Source organism: Hyaena hyaena, unplaced genomic scaffold (assembly GCF_003009895.1).
Source record: "Hyaena hyaena isolate Hyena2069 unplaced genomic scaffold, ASM300989v1 scaffold_615, whole genome shotgun sequence".
In the NCBI taxonomy this organism is placed as follows: domain Eukaryota; kingdom Metazoa; phylum Chordata; class Mammalia; order Carnivora; family Hyaenidae; genus Hyaena; species Hyaena hyaena.
The window spans coordinates 1,057,877-1,079,717 of record NW_024081248.1 but is presented as its reverse complement, the minus strand read 5'-3'; the positions used below and the strand labels follow the sequence as shown (position 1 = coordinate 1,079,717).

The following is a 21,841-nucleotide window of genomic DNA, read 5'->3' as shown; positions in this document are numbered from 1 at the left end:
CATGAGCCAGAAGCAGAGTATTTTTCCTCAAGTTCTGTCTAAATCACAGTACTTACTTGAAGATTTCAGGGTAACTGAGGTCAGGGTAAGGGATACTGAAGTTAAACTCACAACTAAAAAAATCCAAAAACAACTCACTTGGTACTTTGATTTCAGGTATTCTTCCTCAATATACTAGCTGATATTTACCTTGTAGAACAGCTGTTCATATATTCTGTCTGGGTTTTATAGCTGAGTTTAGTGGAAGATGAAGGTAGGTGTGTTTTATCCCTACTACCCAGAACATAAATACATCACTGAAACTTAAATTATACTTTTAAGTTAAATGCGGCAAGCCTTGGGGTGCCTGGGTGGCTCAGTTGGTTGAGCGTCCGGCTTAGGCTCAGTTCATGATCTCACGGTTCGTGGGTTCGAGCCCTGTGTCGGGCTCTGTGCTGACAGCTCAGAGCCTGGAGCCTGTCTTTGGATTCTGTGTCTCCCTCTCTCTCTGACCCTCCCCTGCTCATGCTGTCTCTCTCTCAAAAATAAATAAAACATTAAAACAATTTTTTAAATAAATAAATGTGGCAAGCGTTGACTACTTTTTAAGTTTCAACTTCCTACCATACTCTGCCGTATGCTGGGCCAAGCATTCACTCACCTGTCTCTGTGTTGGCGCCGATTGGTAGTCAGAGCCACAGCAATATTGTCCCATGCTTTCCAAACTTCCCCTTGGCCTGGGTTATCACAGCCCAGTTGACGCCAACATTCATCAAATACTGCTTTCCATTTTTCATCAGCTGACACTGCCAGGTTTCCCAGCTTCCTGCTAATAAAGTCACATCGAGCTTTTATTAATCTCTTGTGCAAAAATCCTGAAGAACAGAAACTTTCTGATATACAACTGGGAATGCTTCTGTAACAAAACTGCCTAGACTGGTGGTGGTTCTATTTCATAAACACTAAAAATTTTAAAGAAATTAATTTTAGATACTTAATGTTTATCAGAACTAAAGTGCATAAATGGTTAAGTATGAGGCACATCAGAATTGACTCCTTTGCTTTCTATATTACCACATAATCGATTTTGTAAAACTGATTCTTGTTAAAACAAGGACTTCCTGTGCTTTGCACATCTCATAATGAGAACTGTGAAATGCATTACATACTGAGTTCTAAAAATACTCTCAGTAATAGAAAATATACCAAGGTTCCATTTGAATGAAGAATCTGAGAAGCTACCAACATACAAATACAAAGCTAATGATGGAATCAAAAAAGGTAAACAGATATATGCCAAAAACATGGAGGAAGAACATAACACACTTAGAGATAAAGATTTTGGTTTTTTTCCCCACGTATACAGAGTATACTGTTCTGCTTGGTGCGTGTGCGTGTGCATGTGTGTGTGTAAGTTTGGTCTTTACTTTTCAGAATCCAGTTGTGTAGGGATTCCATTTAGGAATGCTCTCTTTCAAACAATTTGGATACTTGTACCATTAACAGTAAAACTATTCCCACACACAGAACTTTTATTTTAAATACCTATGCTCTAGGACTATCATCTAAGCCAAGACTATAGATTTAGCTATCTATAATAGTGGCAGTTGGCAATACAAGGAGGTTATATTTTGTTAAAAAATGACTTTAAAAATTTGTTCTGCATTTAAAATATTAACCAGCTTTGATATAATCAAGACAACTCAAAACATTTAATAAGTACCCCACAATTAAGACTAGTTACTCACAAAATTTTGGGTCTGTCTTTATCACTCTCATACAGAATAGGCTTGAAGTAAGTTCCAGTGATTTTTATCCCAGATCCCCATTCTCCACTAAAATAGCCTTCAATGTAATCTCCATTTGGCATAGTCAGTGTTCCCTAGGTAAAGTTAAAGAAAATGTCAAATTTAGAAGTAGCATTTCCAATTTTAAAAATCAAGAGAAAAAAAGCACCAACTGGTTAACATTTTTCATTACTTTTTTTTTATCTTAGAGAAAGAAAGAGAGTATGCGCACAAGCAGGGATGGGTCAGAAGGAGAAGGAGAGAGAGAATCTTAAGGAGACTCCATGCCCAGTGCAGAGCCTGATGTGGGGCTAGATCTCACAACTGTGAGATCATCACCTGAGCTGAAATCAAGAGTTGGACGCTTAACTGACTGAGCCACCCAGATGGCCCAACACATTTTGCTTTTTTTTTTTAACTCTTTACCAGTTCCCAGTTCTCTAGGGAAAAAAAAGTATATGTACTATGCATCTGTAAAAAGATTGCATGAAAATAATCCATGGGTAAAAGAAAAAAAAATCACTGAATAATTGGTAAAAATCTTTGAGCTGAATGAAATGAAGAAACAACTTATCCAAATTTATTGACTCTAGTGCCCAGAGGCAAATTATAGTTACAAATATCAGAAAATAGGAAAGATCTCAAATCAGTAATCTGAAATTCCAACTTACAAAATTAGAAAAGCAAACAGACCCAAAACAAGAAGGAAGGAGATAATAAACACTAGAGCAGAAATCAATGAGATTTTTTAAAAGAGAAAAAAATCACTCTTTCCGCCATCTTTGAACCTGTGGAGGCCTGCTGGGAACAGGACTCCTGAAGCAACAAATATGTCTGGAAGGTTGTGGTCCAAAGCCATTTTTGCTGGCTATAAACGGGGTCTCAGGAACCAGAGGGAGCACACAGCTCTTCTTAAAATTGAAAGTGTTTATGCCCGAGATGAAACTGAGTTCTATCTAGGCAAGAGATGTGCTTATGTGTACAAAGCAAAGAACAACACAGTGAATCCTGGTGGCAAACTGAATAAAACCAGAGTAATCTGGGGAAAAGTAACTCGTGCTCATGGAAAGAGTGGCATGGTTTGTGCAAAATTCCGAAGCAACCTTCCTGCTAAAGCCATTGGCCATAGAATCCGTGTGATGCTGTGCCCCTCAAGGATTTAAACTAACTGAAAAGTAAATAAATAAAGGTGTAGATTTGTTCTCTTGTATTTTTGTTAAAAATAAGTAAAGAGAAAAATCAATGAAACCAAACTTTGCTTCTTTGAAAAGATACACAAAATTGGCACTTAATTAGATTCATCGAGAAAAAAAGAGAAGACATAAAATTACAAAATCAATAATAAGAGAGGATATCACAGCAGTCTTACAGAAATTAAAAAGGTTAAGGAAAAACTATCACAACTTTATGCCAACAAATCTGATAACTTCAATACAACATAAAAATTCCTAGAAAGAACCAAATTACCAAAACTGATTTGAGAAGAAATGGAAAATTTTAATAGACCAATGAGAAGAAAACTGAATTAGAAACTAAAATTAGTCTCTCAAAATAATGCACAGGCCCAGACGATTTCGCCAGTGAAGTCTCCAAAACCTTCAAAGAAGAAATAATACCAAGACTTCACAAACTCTTTCAGAAAACAGAGGAGGAAGGAACACTTCCCAATTCATTCTATGGGGCCAATTTTACACCAAAGACAAAGACATCATGAGAAAAGAAAACTATAGACCATTATTTCTTATAAACACAGAGGCAAAAATCTTGAACAAAATATTAGCATTAAATCTCACAAAATATAAAAGTATTATATACCATGACCAGTTACGATCTATCCTGGAAAAACAACCAATATAATGCATTATAGTAAAAAAGGACAAACATCAATCACCTCAACAGACACAGAAAATGCTCTTTGACAAAATCCAAGATGCATTCATAACAAAAACTCTCAACAAACTAGGAATAGAATCATCTCAGTCTGATTAATCTATGAAAAACCTTTAGCTAACATCATACCTAATGGTGAAAGATTCAATGTTTTTCCTCTAAATTTTTTTTAATGTTTATTTATGAGAGAGACAAAGTGTGAGCGGGGGAGGGGCAGAGGGCAAGGGAGACCAGAATCCAAAGCAGGCCCAGGTTCTGAGTTGTCAGCACAGAGCTTGATGTGGGGCTCAAACCCACAAATCCTGAGATTATGACCTGAGCCAAAGTCAGACCCTTAACCGACTGAGCCATCTAGGCGCCCCTTGTTTTAACTCTAAAATAGGGAGTAAGGTAAGGATATCCACTCTTCCCACTTCTGGGTGGCTTGGCTGGTTGAGCATCCAGCTCAGGTCATGATCTCATAGTTTGTGGGTTCAAGCCCTGTGTCAGGCTCTGTGCTGAGAGCTCAGAGAATCTGCTTTGGATTCTCTCTCTCTCTCTCTCTGCCCCTCCCCTGCTCAAGGTGTCTCTGTCTCTCAAAAGTAATAAATAAACATTAAGAAAAATAAATAAAATGGTTCAACATTTAAAAAAAAGAAAAAGACAAGCCATGGCCTGTAAGAAAATACTTGCGAATCCTATATCTGATATTAGAACTTATATCCAGGGGCGCCTGGGTGGCTTAGTTGGTTAAGCATCCGACTTTCGCTTAGGTCATGATCTCACGGTTCATGGGTTCGAGCCCCACGTCAGGCTCTGTGCTGACAGCTAGCTCAGAGCCTGGAGCCTGTTTCAGTCTGTGACTCCCCCTCTCTGTGACCCTCCCCTGCTCATGCTGTCTCTCTCTCTGTCTCCTAGAAATAAATAAATAAACATTTAAAAAAAAAAAAAACTTATATCCAGAGCATACAAAATATATATATATATTATATATATATAATATATAATTATAGCCCTATTATTTAATAAGGCTATAAGCAAGCAAATTATTAAAATATCAAAATAACTGAATAGGCATATCACAAAAAAAAAAGGAATCACTAATAAAAATGTGAAAATATGTTCTACATCATTAGTCATTAGGAAAATGTAAATTAAATCCATGAAATATCAATGCATACCTATTAGGATGGCAAAAAAAAACCAAAAAATAAATAAATACTGGCAAAGATGTAGAGAAATTAGAATACTCATATATTAATGATGAGAATGTAAAATAATGCAGCCACTTGGGCAAACAGTTGGCAATATCTTGATACGATAAATGTCAATTTAACATACAACCCAGCAATTACACTCCTCAATACGTGCCCAAGATATGAAAATATGTTCACACAAGAAACTGTATTCAAGTGTTTATAGAAGGAGTATTCACAATAGTCTGAAGTGAAAATCCAATGCCCATCAATGATGAAGAGATAAACAAAATGTGGTTTTAGAATACTATTTAGCAATAAAAGGCAATGAAGCACTAGATAGGTCACAATACGGGAAAACCTCAAAAACATTATTCTAAGTCTAGGAAGCCACACTGACAAACCAATTTATTGTATGATTCCATTTATAAGACAGGACCCGTGGGGCATCTGGTGGCTAAGTCGGAGCTTGCGACTCTTGATCTCAGGGTTGTGGGTTCAAGCCCCATGTTGGGTGTAGAGATTACTTAAAAAAAAAATCTTTGGAAAAAGAAAAAAAAGCAAAGCAAGAACCTGAAAAGGCAAATCTACAAAATTATAAAGTCCACTAAATGGAGGTTGTCTGGGACTGGTGACAGAAATGGGGAGTGACTGCAAATGAGCAGGAAATGGTGACAGAAATCTTTTTTGAATGATGTGAAAGGATCTAAAATTGGATTGTGGTGATGGCTATACAACTCTGTATATTTACTAAAATCACTGAAATGTACTCTTAAAACAGGTGAATTTTATGGTAAGGTGGCTTTTCTTAAAGTCAAGAAAAAATGAGTATTAGAGCAAGAAGAAAGTTAGTTTCCAACCTTTCCACTAAGAGTCCAGTCATCTGAAAATTCTCCCTCATATATAGTATCATCTTCGGAAAGTAAAACCCCATTTCCCTATGTGAAGAAACAAAACAAAAATCACAACAGATAAAATGCAGAGTAACTTAAGGAGTATATGCAACCATATCCCCCCCAAAGCCTTACGTAATCTTAAAAGACAAGAAAAATAGTACTAAGAAGGTAGAATGTTAATAAAATGATGATTTAAATGTTAACGACATAACATTTAAAAAAAGTCAACAGTAAGTATATGCAAAATATTTTACTCACCATCATTTTATTAAGGTGAAAGTTGCCTTCGTAGTATAATCCAAATTGTGTAACTACCACACCATTCCCTTGACATACGTCATCTTGCCACATTCCCATATACTTTTCCCCCCTGTACAGAAACAGAAAAGAAATGAAAATGAAAAACTGATGATAAGGATGAAATGGAAAAGAATAATTATATCATGGGAGATTCCAAGCATCATCCCTAGGTTAGTATCTGTTCCATCTTTCTATGTAAAATGGTTAACTCTGTCTCCTCAAACATGGGACAAGCAAAAGACGGCTTAGTCAGGGTAATGTTCTCTCAGGAATTTAATATTATAGTCTACTTGACATAGGTCTGTATATATTCCATGTTATTTTCTTAATAACTTAAAAGAAATACCAAGAATCCAACTCTAAATAATTTCATTTAAAATGTAATAGGTAGACTCAAATCTATGCACAATTTTTTCTTACCCCAAAATTTACTAACTTAAAAAAAAAAAAAAAAAGAAAGAAATGAGGTCTATCATATAAAAAGTCTCATTCTGTGGCACCTGGGTGACTCAGGTGGTTGAATGTCCAACTCTTGATTTCAGCTCAGGTCATGATCCCAAGGACGTGGAATTGAGCCCCACGTTGGGCTACAAAGAGCGTAGAACCTGCTTAAGATTCTCTCTCCACCCTCCCCCACCCCTCTCCCTCAAGCGAGCTCTCTCTTAAAAAAAAAAAAAAAAAGGAAGTCTCATTCTTCACATACTCAAACTCAGAGAAATCTTAATAATCTCTGCTAAAAAAGCAATATATAAACTGCTTGTTAAATAATCATGGGGTTTAGTAATAACACCTAACTTTTAAAATCCTACATTATGAAAATAACGTAAAGAGGAAAAAAGTTATCTGTTAAGTCCAAATGCAAATCAAATAAGGAGGCAAAAGAACTGCATTCCTCGTCAAGGTTTAGTTAACTGAATTTAAGCTTGATTCCTGAGTTACTGGCATGATAACAAGTTACTGACCTAATAGAAAGACCTAAGCAGAAAGATGTTTAGATATCATTCTATGACCCCCAAAAGGGAAGTTCCACTGGTTCCCTCTGACCTTTTACTCCTATTACATACTATTTTAAAGGTTTTCCTTTTTATAATAGTCAAAGGTTTGGTAACTTCTAAGACACTAAAAACTTTGTATGTGTGGAGCTTTAAGGAAAATGGTACCAACGTTAATTTCAAATGATCTTAATCTTGTAAAGAAGTAATCCACTATTTGATTCATAAGCAAATGGATAAAATAATGCCTGCCAACTGTGTCTTATTATTATTTTCTCAATACTGTCCAATTAAGATGCTCAGCCTTCATAAAAACATTGCTGTTGGGGCACATTGGTGGCTCAGTCAGGTAAGTGTCATGATCTCACTATTCATGAGATCAAGCCCAATGTTGGGCTCTGTGCTGACAGTGAAGAACCTGTTTGGGATTCTCCCTCTCTCTCTGCCCCTCCCCCACTCATGCAGAGTGCTCTCTCTCTGTGTCTCTCTCTAAATAAACATTTAAAAAAAATCTCTATTACTGGAGAAGTATAGGAACCTTATCCTCTCATACTAGACTTTGAGATTAGAAGGAGAATACTGTACCTAGTGATATCATCAAAGACACCATATCCTGCCTTCTTATCCATTACCCACTGGCCAATGAACATACTGGGAGAAGAGGAAGTCAATTTTCCACTTCGTAGGAGACCATGACCATGACGCACGTTATCTTGAAAACAGCCTTCAAATACTTCACCAGAGGCATAACTGTGGTTACAAAAAATGGATAAAGACCAAAAACACATTGAATTCTAATGCTCATTTTTACAAAGTTTAGGGAATTTAGAAGTATACTCCTGTCCCACTGGTATCTCTAACTATTTATATGATTATTTTTACCAATCAAATTTTTTCATTTTTGAATGACTAATGTTAAGAAATTAAAGATATCCTGGATGGTACTGTGTTAACATGAGGAAAAATGTATTAATCTCTTATGAGGAAATGAAATAATGAGTAATCCCTGAAGGAATCATGTTGTATCCATATTAGAGTCGTTTAATAAATATAAATTTATAGAAAAGACATCTAGGAGATTCTATGAGAAAGTTATGATTTCTAAGGTTTGTACTGTTTTGTTGAAAACTAAATAATAAATAATCTAATATTTTCACCTTGTGATATACGAAGTTAACCTTTATAAGAAGACTTTTGATGCAGTTTCAGTCATAAAAAGAGTAAATAAATTTACTCCTTGGAAATGTTGGCTACACAAACATTTAAGATTACATGATTCTTTGAAAAAGCAACACCAGTCCAACAACCTTTCCAATGTTATTACCTATAGACTCCTTGACCACACATTTTTCCTTCTTTCCAATGGCCCACATAATGGTCTTCTTTGTTCAGTACTTTGTTTGGGATTCTGTATTCTCCATATCTGCCAAGGAGAATAAAAAACATCAATAGATGCATTTAGAATATATTAGCCCTTTCTAGGTATGTACTTGTAAACATTTTAACAAGGAGAACAGAAAAAAGAATTACCTGTGGAGGAAAGGGGTAAATGGGGTCTTGGTTTAAACTATTTATTATCTAACCTATCAGGCAAGTCTTAGAGGAGTAGGGCATCAATCCCACTAGAGAGAGAGATTAGGTGTTTTACACCAACTCCAGTCAAAAACAGAAAATCTGTGTCCTAAGCCTCTGCCACTAAGTAGCAACATCACCTTGGGTAAGTCCAGGTACCCAGCAACCTAATCTGTGTAATGGGGTTGGTAAATGAGATTATCTAAAATCTCACATTCTAAAATTCTGTGAAAAGGAGATTAAAGGAGATCATAAAAATTTTCATCACCATACACACAAAAATCATCTACCCAATTTGTATACGTTTTTCATATAGTAAAAGAAATTACTTCTCTAACATGATACAAAATACTTCACTGCCATTAAGTTTATTGTGCAATATTTTTACAGTGTTAGAAAACATAACAAGCTGATACAAAAATAATATACATAATAATAGTTGAGTACCATTAGTATAATATATCATCTAGAAGATTTCTCCTTTAGTACATCACAGAAATTTAAGATGATTTAAAACTACTGAAAGGAAAATTTTTCTATATCCTTTGTGTAAGGGGGAGGACTATCATCTTAACAGTTCACCATCAATATTATTCCAGGTTCTCAGTCTTCACCACTGAGAAGCCACTGAGAAAACAGTCCCATTTTAACATACAGAAAGAAGGGCTGTGCCACTTGAGGTCTTAAGGCTATCAAGGTAAATGATTCACTCCAGTAAACCAAGTCTGCATCCTAGATTCCCAGCCAACTTCATGATCACACATTTGCATTATAAGCCCTAGGCACACTGCACACATTTCTAAAAAACAAAACAAAAATCCATTTGTTTTGAAAATAATTCTCAATACATAATAATGTCATCAGTGGCTGAAACTGAATTTACTCTTATGTTTTACACCATCTTCTTACCCATCTTCCAAGCCATTCCTGAACATGCCAGAATACATCTTTCCATTTGGCCACTTCAAAACCCCTCTGAAATGCATAAGCAAAAAATAATACATATCAATTAATGTTTCAGATAAACAATACTTTTTCAGTACTGAATCCGACTATCATCTTCATCCCACTCATAAATCTTGAACATTTTCACCTGCCATGAGGCTTCCCTGAAAGCCAGCGTCCATCATAGGTTGCATCCTTTAGGCGAGGATCCTTATAGAAAGTATATTTGGCACTGCGTGAAATGGGTGGTTCCTGCCTCTGAATACTGCTGCCGCTTCCATAAGGTGGAAGGTCAGATGTCCCCCTCAAAGCCTGATCCACAGCTTGGCTTATAGCCCGGAGCCACTTAGTCTAGGAACAAAAAGTAACTGTCAATAACCATAAGTCAACAACTCATCACGCACTCCCTTAAGCCCTGATAGCTTTCCTTGCTGTGAATAATTTTTCTCCTAATGCTTTTCTTAATGAGTAATGCTGACTGGCTGTTGGAATTCACTGCTGTATTTTTTAAAAGTAAGTCACATTAAAAAAAATCTAGAGTCTTGGTTTAATAAAGATTTATCAAACATAATTATGGGTCATTAGCAAAGCAAGAACAACTTTTATCTTTACTTTCCTAGCCTAAGATACAGAAGTAGCCAGACCAAAGATCAAAACAAAATATCATAATGGACTAACCTTTTCCTGGGGTGTTGATGAAATGAGAGTGAACTGCTCCTCAGGTGTAGTTATCTTTAAGCCATTCCTAAAATATTCACAAGGATAAACACCAGTAGGTATGACAACCTGTCATTATAATATCACTCTTCAAATATGAAAAGCAACTTGTTTATTTTGAGAGGAGAGTCAATTAAATGCAATTGCAGTCATGCCCTGGATTTGGATTCTTACAGCAGGAGATAGAAAGGACACAGAGTTACTCTGCTCTGTGTTGAACAATGGGGATGTGAGTGATGGAGAAGCCCTGATCATTATCATGATCAGCCATGATCTTCACAGACCATGTAACTAGCTACATGCTGGGAAGGTGAGCCTGCTTATGAGGAATGGGGAGGCCTCTTGAGCTTTTTCTCATGTCTAAGAAAATAACCTGGGTAGCAGAGGGAGAGAATTACAGTGAGGGTCAGGGAAGGGAGACAAACTTACACACCACCAGCTTCTTCAGAAAGTGGCTCTGCCCATAGTGTGGCCAAAGGGAAAACATGATGTGTAGAGAACTGAAAGAAACAACATGGAGACACATCTGAGAAAGCTCATGTAGGTTCTGGTGGTCTCTGCTCATAACCCTTTTCAAATGGTTAAGCCACATGGGTGCCACCATCTCAGCCACATGATCCTCATAAAACAGCTAATCCCAGTAGGTCTTGCCATATCTGCCACAAGGATTCCTTCAAATGATTGATACTCATTTTCATTCTGGAAACTAAAAGAGCTCTCTGAAATTTGCAAATGCAAGCTAAACATTCTCTTTTATTCAATAATTTCAGCAAAATCACAATATTTTTAACAGAAACTGATGGTATAATTAATTAATGTAAAGGTTAGGAACCTGGCATACCTGGGCATGGACTAGGGCATCATTAAAGAGAATGAACCAATTCACAGAAAACCTCCCAGCATGCTGCAGAGACAGGGCTCGGTTACTGCTCTCACACAGCAGTCGACGCTCTGGCTTCCTCAAGGAATCCTGGAATGAAGACAAGTACACAAATGAACCTTCAGAATTATTTTAACATGCAAGGAAAAAATGAAAAAGACACAAATCACATTTAGGAGAACTGCCACTCATAGGTTAGGTTGGTGTTGGACCTGAAGTTAGATAGGATCTGAACACCTAATAAAAGCACTCAAAGGAGATTAAGAAGAAGATAGGAACAAACAAAAGGTGATCGGTGTTCAGAGAGGATTCTTAGAAATGAGGGTAGGTGTTGATGTTTACAGCATCTATTGCTATGGCCCTTAGACCACCCTTAGAAAAGGGCTCATTAAGGCATTATTACCATAAACAAATGAGGAATGGAGAAAATGATGACAGTTGTTATGGACATGCCTGCTGTTTGCTGGGGTAATGACAGTTGGCATGGTTTACCGTCATTTTTCCAGGAAAGGTCTTCCAGAAGCCCAGTGTGTATTCAGCTTCCTTCCTTTTCCTGCCGAGATGGAGAGCAAGAGACTCATAACAAGAACTGGAATCGTGCAGTTTCTGGTATTCTGGAGATGTCTGAAAGCCAATAATTAAGGGGAGGGAAAAAAAAAAGAATATAAAACAAATGTCCAGAATCTGTAGCCTCAGTGTAGTTTAGATATGTAGTATTAAATTTAAGGAGAAAATCCAAATAAAAAACAGACATGGTATATACTAAAGGGAGCTGAGCAGAAAGAAGATTGGTTCCAGAAAATTCTACTATATACAGGTACATATGAAACAGTGGAATAACTCAAGGGGGAAGAAACAAACCCTGGCAGTTATCAGTAAGGAGAGCAGAGAACTCATGATAGGGCAGGAATGCTCAAGTGTTTTGGCCTCAGGATCCCTCTGTTTTGCTTATGTGGGTTTGTCTATTGATATTTACCACATTAGAAAACAAAGTTGAGAGATATAACTTTTATTAACTCACTTTAAATACAGTAACAGTTTACGTGAAAAAGAACTATATTTTCCAAAAGAAGAACAAAATGCTTAGTGAGAAAAGTAGCAATTGTTCTACAATTTTTCAAATCTCTATTATCTGGCTTAAAAGAGGACAGTTGGATTTTCATTTCTACTATTAAATTTAATCTGTTGGCTAAAATATATAAAGAAAATCTTTCTTTATAAGAATATATAACTGGAAAGGAAGGATTATTTTAAGAGCCATTTCAATATTTCAGAGGATATTAATAATTCAGGGGATAATAATATTTCAGAGGATATTCTCCTTTGAAACTAACCAAAACTTGTTAACCTGTTAAGTGGTTCTTAAAGAGTAGCTATAATGTGGAATCTGAAACTACATTAGTCAAACTTTCTGTACTCTATTACATTAAATCCACTGATCTATGTTACACTTTGAATAGACCTTTTACCTATGCATGATGTTTTAACATGTGGATTAGACTTCTGGAAAACAGTGTTTCACTGAGTTATGCAGACCTTCTAAATGTTGATACATTTTATTATACAACATAAAAGTTTCATGTTAATGTTATCACCAATGTCATCAAAAAAAGTCTTGAAGTACTGGGAAACTGCCAAACTCAATAGTGAGCCATATATGTTTCCCACATTTTACTTTTTGCTTCAGAGTTCAGATTTTATCACTGGCAACAAATACTATCCATTGTTCTCCTTGAAGGAACAGGTTCATTTACTCATTTTTGAGAAAATACCTGCTGAATACCCAAATCTGAATTAACACAGTTATGTCAATTGTCCTTTCAAGTTAAAAACAAAACAAAACAAAACCAGCTCTCAACTTAAACAACAGTAATCTTGTTCTTTTTCTTGAAAAACTTCCAAACTTTGGTACTCAGAGAGCTGCTTTCTGTACTTCCGTCTCATCATACAGAATATTAAAAAGATATACACTTCTACATGTGGCAATGACATTAACTAGACTTATTGTGAGTGATCATTCCACAATATGTACATTTATCAAATCATTATGTTGGACACCTGAAAATAACAATGTAATATGTCAGTTATATCTAGCTTGACCAAGTCTCAGCTGTGCCTCAATTCTCTCATCTGTAGAAAGGGGATAATGATATCTATTTCACAGGTTTGACATGGGGATTAAATGAAAAATGGACATGCTTAGTACCTGGCACATGGAATGCATTTAAACATCAGGTATTATTTTTATATAGAATAATGTATATGTATATACAGTGTCTAAGCTGTACCTGAGACTTACTAAATAACAATTTGCAGTGCTGAAACCTGGCCATGTGTTTTGGAAAAAATTCCACAGATGATTGTGATTCCCAGACCTGGTTAAGGACCAGTGATATAATACAACATGAGGATAATGGAGAAAGACAGTACCCGGTATTAGCAAAGCACAGAGGAAGGATTCACTAATTCTTAAAAGACGGGGAGAGAAGGGAATGTGGTATAGTCAGAGAGGTCTTCATTTTCATGATAAAATGACTTTTGACCCAGGCCTTGAAAATTTCCTGTAATGAGAACGGTAGTAGTGTGTCTCAGGAAGGAAATACAAAACATGTATGTCTGTGGAGCTGAACTTACATGTAGAAAACGGGGGTAGTAGAGAAGGCTAGAAACAAAAAAGGATATCAGATTGTAAAGGGCCTTAAATGACAAACTGAAGAGTCTGGTTTTCTTTCAAATTTGGAAGCCCACATTAGTTCCTGGGTCATGCTAAAGACTGAAATCTGTCCAAATAAGTAAACAGTTCCCACGATTTAAAAGATTCTAAAGTAGGGGCGACTGGGTGGCTCAGTTGGCTAGGTCTCAGACTCCTGATTTTGGCTCAGGTCATAATTTCATGGTTCGTGACATCAAGACTAGCATCAGTTAACAGCACAGAGCCTGCTTGGGATTCTACTCTCCGCCTCTTTCCTGCTTGTGCTCTCTCTCTCAAAATAAATAAATAAACCCAGAAAAAAAAATACTCTAGAGTAGAAGAGATCCTAGAATCATGGTTTCCTGGAGCCCTTCAGAGTGGGAACAAAATGCAACATTTTAGTACAATTTCAAAGGTGAATGTCTCAGGACTAGCTTTAATATACACCCATAACCTACAGTGGTAATAAATTTCCTAGGACTTACTTAATATTTGAGAAACTCACTTAACATTTGAGAAAATCCTGTAACACCGTGATTTCTCATAGCATATGCTAAGGTAACTAGAATACCTGGCATGTATCTACTCATACTTATTATGCACTCAATAAACTTTGACAATTATTGAGTGAGTAGCATAATTGGGTCTCAACTTTATTTTATTTTTTTTTAATGTTTTATTTCTGAGAGATTGAGAGAGAGAGACAGCATGAGCAGGGGAGGGTTAGATAGAGAGGGAGATACAGAATCTGAAACAGACTCCAGGCTCTGAGCTAGCCACCAGCAGAGAGCCGGATGCAGGGCCCAAACTCATGAACCACGAGATCGTGATCTAGGCCGAAGTCGGACATCCAACCGACTGAGCCACCCAGGCGCCCCGGGTCTCAACTTTAGACACAGTTTCCTAAAATAAATACAATTAATCTTGATACGGTTCTGAGAAGAAACTGAATCCATAGCAAAGAGAACTAGATTTACCTATAGTCAAACTTTCTTCTTTCATTTTCTTGAAGAAAAATAAATTTAATTAGACATATATAAATATTAAGTTAGTGGAGTTTGAGATGCTAGAGTGGCATAATCCAAACAAGCAACTATATCCTTGGCTTCCCAAGTACTCAAATACGATATTTATGGGAGCTTACCACTTCAAAACAAGTAGCAAGCTTTAGCAAAACTTTTGCATAATTATGAAGTCGTCTGATAGGCAAGAAGAACAAAGTATTCAGTATTTCCATCAATTGAGTGTTTTCATCATTTACTTCTGATAAATCTTGTAACAGCTCCTGGTTTTTATTTAGGAAATCACTGAAGGTAGAGAAAAAAAAAGAGATTTAATTAATCTTTTTGGTTTGACAAATGCATGATACTGAATAAATAGATTTCTCTAGACATTACTTTTTTCAGAATGCATATTTTTAGGTGCTATAAAAGCAGAGTATAAATAAAATGAAATAAGACAGATATAATTAAAAGAATTTTCCTTACTATAAAATAGGATTTTTGCATATAAATGGTAGCAATAGTAACTCTATAATAGAGATGCTTAATCCCAAACTGTGCCTAAATTACAGGAAATGAATCATGCATTCCACAGCTTCAGGGAATAATTGGAGAGCAGCTGACACCATTCATTACCTGTTGATTTCCAAGCCAAAAGTCACAGCAATAAATGGCAAGACTAACTGCTCTAATTAGTTTTATTAAACAGAAATACTGGAGGAAAAACAAAGTTCTTCACTCCAACACAACTGGCATGTAATATTAAAATACTTTAAATATCTTCTTTTTTTCTCCTTCACCTAATAAAAGTTTATTACAAAGGAGTAATAAAAAGCTGTAACAGTACAACTAACAGGAAACAGTAAAGCAAATTCTGTGTCAAGATTTCAATGCTGAGATCTTCAAAAGCATTTCAAACTAAAGCCAACGTTTTTATTTTGTTTTTATATTTCATTTTACATAAGTTCATTATGAAAATTTTGTTGCAAATTTTAATGGTGATCAGTAACCCAATGAGACTATGCTCACCAGACCAAAATACTTAAAAAGATGTGAAAGAAGTAAGAGTTGGTGGGGCAAAATAATAATTATTACCTGTCCCTTAATAAGCAATATTTATGTGCCAGATACTATTCTTGAGTGTTTTATAAGCACTATAATACAAAATTCTTATCTACAGGGGTTCAAACAAGACAAGCCAAAAAAGACTATGAGGCAAGAATGAAACATTTTATAATCTCTTAGAGAACTATAGAAAAAAAAAATGTTTAACTCCGAAATATTACCTGGGAAGAGAAAATATGCAATAATTTCCAGGAACTCAAATGTTTAATAGCACAAACTGGATTGTTTTATAATGCAGTTAAGAGATCTGAGAGAGAGTACCCTGGGGAACATGACCCAGATTTTTATTTATATTTGGCTTGCGTGGATGTTCCTACTTCCTCCTCCATGTTCTGTTGCTGAGATCAACTGAAGACACTCATTTAACCCCACACAAGTGTTCTGCTTATGCGCTCCTGAGAGATGGAAGCAGTACACGTTGAACACATACTCATTATTACCATTTCTTCTGGATGCAGTACTAGACCAGAAATGTTCCAACTCTTTTAAGTCCTATTACTTGTCAGCACTTACTCATGTACTTTTTCATCACTCACTCATGTACTTGCCTACAGACCTTCCCCAAAAGAGCCTTGGTATGCTCTCAGGAAACCAGAGACTGTTTAGCTTATCTTCTCTTGGGAGTTTTAATCTAATAATGGCAATACTGCTTTTCCTTTACAAGGCTAGGTTTGTATTTGTTACTTATAAAATAAATATAGCAAAGGTAGAAACAACCCAAGAGTCTATCAACAGATGAATGGATACATAAAATGTGGAATATGTATATAATGGAATATCATTCAGTCATGCAATGCAATGAAATTTTGGTATATGCTATAATATGGACAGACCTTGAAAACATTAGGCTTAGGGAAATAAACCAGGCACAGGAGGACAAATTACATGATTGCACTTATGTGGGCATCCTACCTAGGATAGGCAAGCTCATAAAGACAAGAAGTAAAATAGAGGTTACCAGGAGCTCGGGGGTGGGGGAAAAGTTATTGCTTAATGGGTAAAGAGAATGTTTTTGTTGGGGATGATTTTTAAAAGTTTTGTGTATAGATAGTAGTAATTGTTTATACAACATGACTGTGCCACAGAACTATACACTAAGGAATGTTTAAAATGATAATATTTTTTAAACCTACGTGATGATCAAACCACCAGGCTAGCATGAATTGAATAGCTAGATCATAAACCAGCTGAATGATGAGAGCCTGAGTATTAACATCCAATACCCACTAACTGCCATGTGGGCTTGCCAGCTATGCTCTAGAAGTTCTCTTTTTAAAGAAATACTTTAAAATAACTTAAAATATTGACTTTGTAAGTAGAGGTTGTAAAAAGATGTTATTACGGCCTTTAACTATGTAAACCCCTAGGGTTCATGAACCACAGCTTGGGAAATGCTGCCCCAATTCAGACTTCATATTTGCTTCCACAGTTTAAAGTCACCCACTGTTCATCAACTGTTTTTCCACCTGTGTAGGCTCTGGCAAGAGGCTTTCGCTTATGTCATCTTGCTTTAGCTGCTCTAACAATGAGTCAGGTCAACTCCTGAGTACTGTGAACTCAATTCTGAAATATGGAGGAAGGTTAACAAAAAATAAAATAGAGCAAAATAAGGCACAAGGGTTAGCAACTACCAGAGGACTTCGATTAGCCCAGAAACCTCCCCATTTTTAAACTGCCACAAATCTCCAGCTATTTTTGCACTAATTAAACTTGCTTTTCCTTCAAGTATTACTAGCTGCAAAAATAACCATTCTTTTTTTTTTTTCTTCATTTAATTATTGGTTTGGACTGCAGTCATTTTCCCCTACTTTTTTGGCCAAGATTCAGCATTTCACCAACAGTAAAGGTTTATTAAAAAGTTTTTTACAAGTCATTATAATATACACATGTATAATAAATGTAAAATCAGAAATTATAACAAATGTAAACTTGTCAGAAGCTCTCAGATTAAAAAAACAACAAAGTAGTAAGTCCATCAATTTACTATTTATAAGAAATACACACAAAAAAATTACAATACAATACAGGCAGGTTAAAATAGGATAGAAATTGGTGTCATTATTCATTCTATTAATGTAAATCAAAAGAGCAAGATCACAGATTTAAAAGTTACTACATAAGGCTAAAACAGAACACTCTCTAACCTGTCATTAAAAAAAATAAAGCCCAAATCCTTATTTTGGAAATGAATGAGCACGTGACATCAGTCAAAGAAATCAATGAGTACATGACATAAATCAAAGAAAAAAATTATGACAGAAATTAGAAAAAAATTTACAATTGAATAACCATAAAAACAAAACTTTTAAGACACAGCCAAATCAATACTTGGAGGGAAATTTATGGCCTTGGATAAGTACACCAGAAAATTAAAAGATTGGAAAATTAACGAACTAAATGGTAACTCAAAGTTGGGAGATATTAACAAGTAACACAAAAAAAGAAGGAAATAAGAGGCAAAAATTAATGAAATAGAAAAGAAAGGAAAACCTAAAGCTTAATCTTTCAAAAGAAAATTAAAAAGGTAAAATGCTGACAAAATCGACCAAGATAAAAAGATAAAAGACTCAAATAAGAGAAATGAAAAACAACTACAGTTATTATCAAGGTGAAAAGAATCTTAAGACAATAGTAGGAATATTATGCCAATAAATTTGAAAACTTGGATGCAATGAACAATTTTCCAGAAAGGTACAAAAAATTGAAGCCATAAGAAGAAATAAAAACCTGAACAGATCTATTCATTAAAGAAATTAAATCAGTAGTTTAAAAACTCCCTACAGAAATGCTACCATGAAAGCCATATATTTTTATAGATGAATTCTACAAAATCTCAAAGTACAGATATTCCCCATCTCATGCAAATATTCCAGAAAATAGACAAAGTTCCCACACTCATTTTGTAATTGTTAGTGCAACCTTCTTACCAAAACTGAGCAAGTTCAGAAGAGAAGAAAACCCTCACATTCACATCGTTTCAAAAATTTAAAAAATTAGCAAATGCCAGCAATGTACTGAAAATCTAATACATAGAGCCCACTGAAATTATCCTGAGAACTAAAGGATACTATTAAAAAAATCAATTTAAGATCAGAAATGAGACAAGGATGTTATTGCTCTATTAGGATATAAGATCAAAAGCCAACATGGCAAAACATCAACATCTATTAGGTCTGGGTCTTGAGTACATATTTTCTATGTTTACTATTAAAATATAACTGAATTTTTAAACTTGCCTTTGTCTCTAGATCAACACTTGTTGAGAATCTACATAGTTCAAAATGTCTGGCTTCATTTAAGGAGCTTTTATATTTATTATCCAGAAGCTAAATGCAAAATCTTTCTAAAGATTTAAGATTTAGAAAGATTTAAATCTTTCTAAATGCAAAATCTTTCTAACCTAAACACACTTTGCGTTTTTCTCTATACCATCACATACATTATTTGTTTCTCACCATGGCAAAAACATTCCCATTTTTCAGATGAAAAAAATTATGCTCAATTTGATGAAGAGAGCTGTCCAACATGTCAAGGATAATAAGTGGTAGCACTAAAGAAGGACCCAGATCTTGTGTTTTTTTTTCAGTCCGGTACTACTTCCAATGATAATCAGGAGCTAATAAAATACCACTCCTTTGTAAGAGTTAGTGAAAATCTACATTTTGATTCATTTGGTTAAATGACTAAGCCAAAGCTTTTCCTGGGCACTCAGAAACACAGAACACTATAAAGTATGATCTTTAGTTCTTAGAATAATAATGGGAAGGCACGTATTTGCTTACATGGCAGGCTTAGCAAGAAGCTGGAATCCTCCCATAACCAGGAAATTTGTAATAGATGTGCAATACCTTGAGCAAAAGAGAAAACAAGTATGTTAGTGTTAAAATGTAAATTTGTCCGTCAGAATTTTCCAACAAGCAACTGGAGCAGATACTTCTTTGTATCTCACCAATAAGTTTCAGTACTTTTGTGATGTCAACATTCATGAACTGTAAAGGACTGAAAAGAAGGGTAGGTTATGTGATAATCACAATACTCAGGTGGGAAAAGCCACTTTAGTGAAGATATTAATATAAATTATAAATTTAAAACACACCTAAAATTATGCAAAAGATTCTAGAATTTGCTTGGTAGATTTTACTTTGGTAACTTAACAAACTTGAGAAAATATGATTAAAGTGATTGGCTTTCAATGAAAATTAAGTCTTCAGAAATAATAGAGAAGGAAAGAAATATGTTAAAAGAGCATGAGTGAAACTTAGAAAATGTTGTTTAAGTTTTGACCAATTGCTAGAGAATGTCTTGGTATATTACTTGAGTTGTGTATACTTCTACCATACTCTCAGACTGGCAAAATGGAATCAACTAACTGACTTTCAGAGAGGGCAAATTCCTAATAAAAACAGCGCAAAGGGGGCGCCTGGGTGGCTCAGTTGGTGGAGCATCCAACTCTTGATCTCAGGTCTTTATCCCAGCATTGTGAGCTCAAGTCCCACATTGGGCATGGAGACTACTGTTAAAAAAAAAAAAAAAAAAAAAAGCTCCTGGTACTGTACACTTAGAAATGGTCCTGTGGTCCTGCTGGGGTGTCTGGGTGGCTTAGTCGGTTAAGCATCTTACTTTGCCTCAGGTTCATGAATTCTAGCCCCACATCAGGCTCTCTGCTCTCAGCACAGAGCCTACTTTAGGTCCTCTGTCTCCCCCTCTCTTCCCCTCCCCTGTATTCACTCTCATTCTCTCTAAATTAAATAAACATTAAAAATAATAAGTAAAACAAAAATAAAATAAAAATGGTCCTGATGGTAAATTTGATGTTATGTGTATTTTACTACAATTAAAAATTATTTTTAAAATTCATAAACAAATCAAGATTTTTTTAATGTGCCCCACTAATATGAATAAATGGTGTTAAAAAAATAGTCCAAGGTATCAAAAAAAGCATTTCTAAGTATAGGTCCTCAAGTATCAGAGAACAAAAAGAAATAAAAAAGATTATGAAGTAAATAAGACAAAAAGGAACTATACTAGTAAAAGCTGAAACCTTCACACAAACAAAATCTAGTTTAAAAAAGTAAAATGGCATCAAATTATGTATTTTTCATGTCTGAAAGAAAATGAATTAAAAGGCTTCAACTTGGGTATTTCCTCTCATAAAATAGCTGCAAATATATTCAATTTTGTGTAGAATTAAAACCACTAATCTATCTGCATATACATGCATAAGTGTGAAAGGAAGTATACTAATATTTTTTTTTAATATTTTTATTTATTTCTAGGAGAGAGAGAGAGAGAGACAGCGTGAGCAGGGGAGGGTCAGAGAGAGAGGGAGACACAGACTCTGAAATAGGCTCCAGGCTCTGAGCTGGCAGTCAGCACAGAGCCTGACGTGGGGCTCGAACCCACGAACCGCGAGATCATGACCTAAGCGAAAGTCGGACGCTTAACCGACTAAGCCACCCAGGCGCCCCAGGAAGTATACTAATATTATTAACAAGGGTTATTTCAGGTGGTAAGATTATGGGCAACTTTAAATATCTTTTTTACTATCTTTATTTGTATAATTTTCAATGATAACATATTACTTATATTAAAAATAACCTCAACAAAATACCAATAGAACATGAACTCCTTTTCACTGGCTCTGCACTGTGGCTGCATGATCTTAGAACTCTACACAGTGCCTGATACTTAGTGGATAATCAGTCGATATTTGCTAGATGGATGAGGTATTAATAAAGAATAAAATTTTCATTTCAGCTCAAAGCATTGTTATTTTAATACATATTAAAATAACAAACTATGCGTCACATCATAATGTCAATATACAAATTAAGAAAAAGTGAGAAATATTTAAATTTTCAAATACATTTGATATTTTACTTGAAAAACA

At 35.3% G+C, this 21,841-nt stretch overlaps 1 protein-coding gene across 4 annotated transcripts in view; it reads right to left on the bottom strand.

Annotated features, from left to right (window-relative positions):
* ALS2 (alsin Rho guanine nucleotide exchange factor ALS2) overlaps positions 1-21,841 on the bottom strand; it is a 72,807-nt gene that overhangs the window by 13,486 nt on the left and 37,480 nt on the right. For 2 of the 4 annotated variants that reach the window (XM_039257393.1, XM_039257394.1), the window contains exons 12-25: positions 19,734-19,799; positions 14,970-15,132; positions 11,626-11,757; positions 11,095-11,223; positions 10,683-10,753; positions 10,215-10,281; positions 9,685-9,887; positions 9,501-9,566; positions 8,344-8,442; positions 7,605-7,769; positions 5,986-6,097; positions 5,692-5,769; positions 1,728-1,861; positions 641-808 (exon numbers count right to left, since the gene is read on the bottom strand). In XM_039257393.1, coding sequence (XP_039113324.1) covers positions 641-808; positions 1,728-1,861; positions 5,692-5,769; positions 5,986-6,097; positions 7,605-7,769; positions 8,344-8,442; positions 9,501-9,566; positions 9,685-9,887; positions 10,215-10,281; positions 10,683-10,753; positions 11,095-11,223; positions 11,626-11,757; positions 14,970-15,132; positions 19,734-19,799 — 1,653 coding nt within the window. Of the gene's footprint in view, positions 1-640; positions 809-1,727; positions 1,862-5,691; positions 5,770-5,985; positions 6,098-7,604; positions 7,770-8,343; positions 8,443-9,500; positions 9,567-9,684; positions 9,888-10,214; positions 10,282-10,682; positions 10,754-11,094; positions 11,224-11,625; positions 11,758-14,969; positions 15,133-19,733; positions 19,800-21,841 lie in introns of those variants that run through there. The other 2 variants (XM_039257396.1, XM_039257397.1) reach the window with 2 other exon arrangements.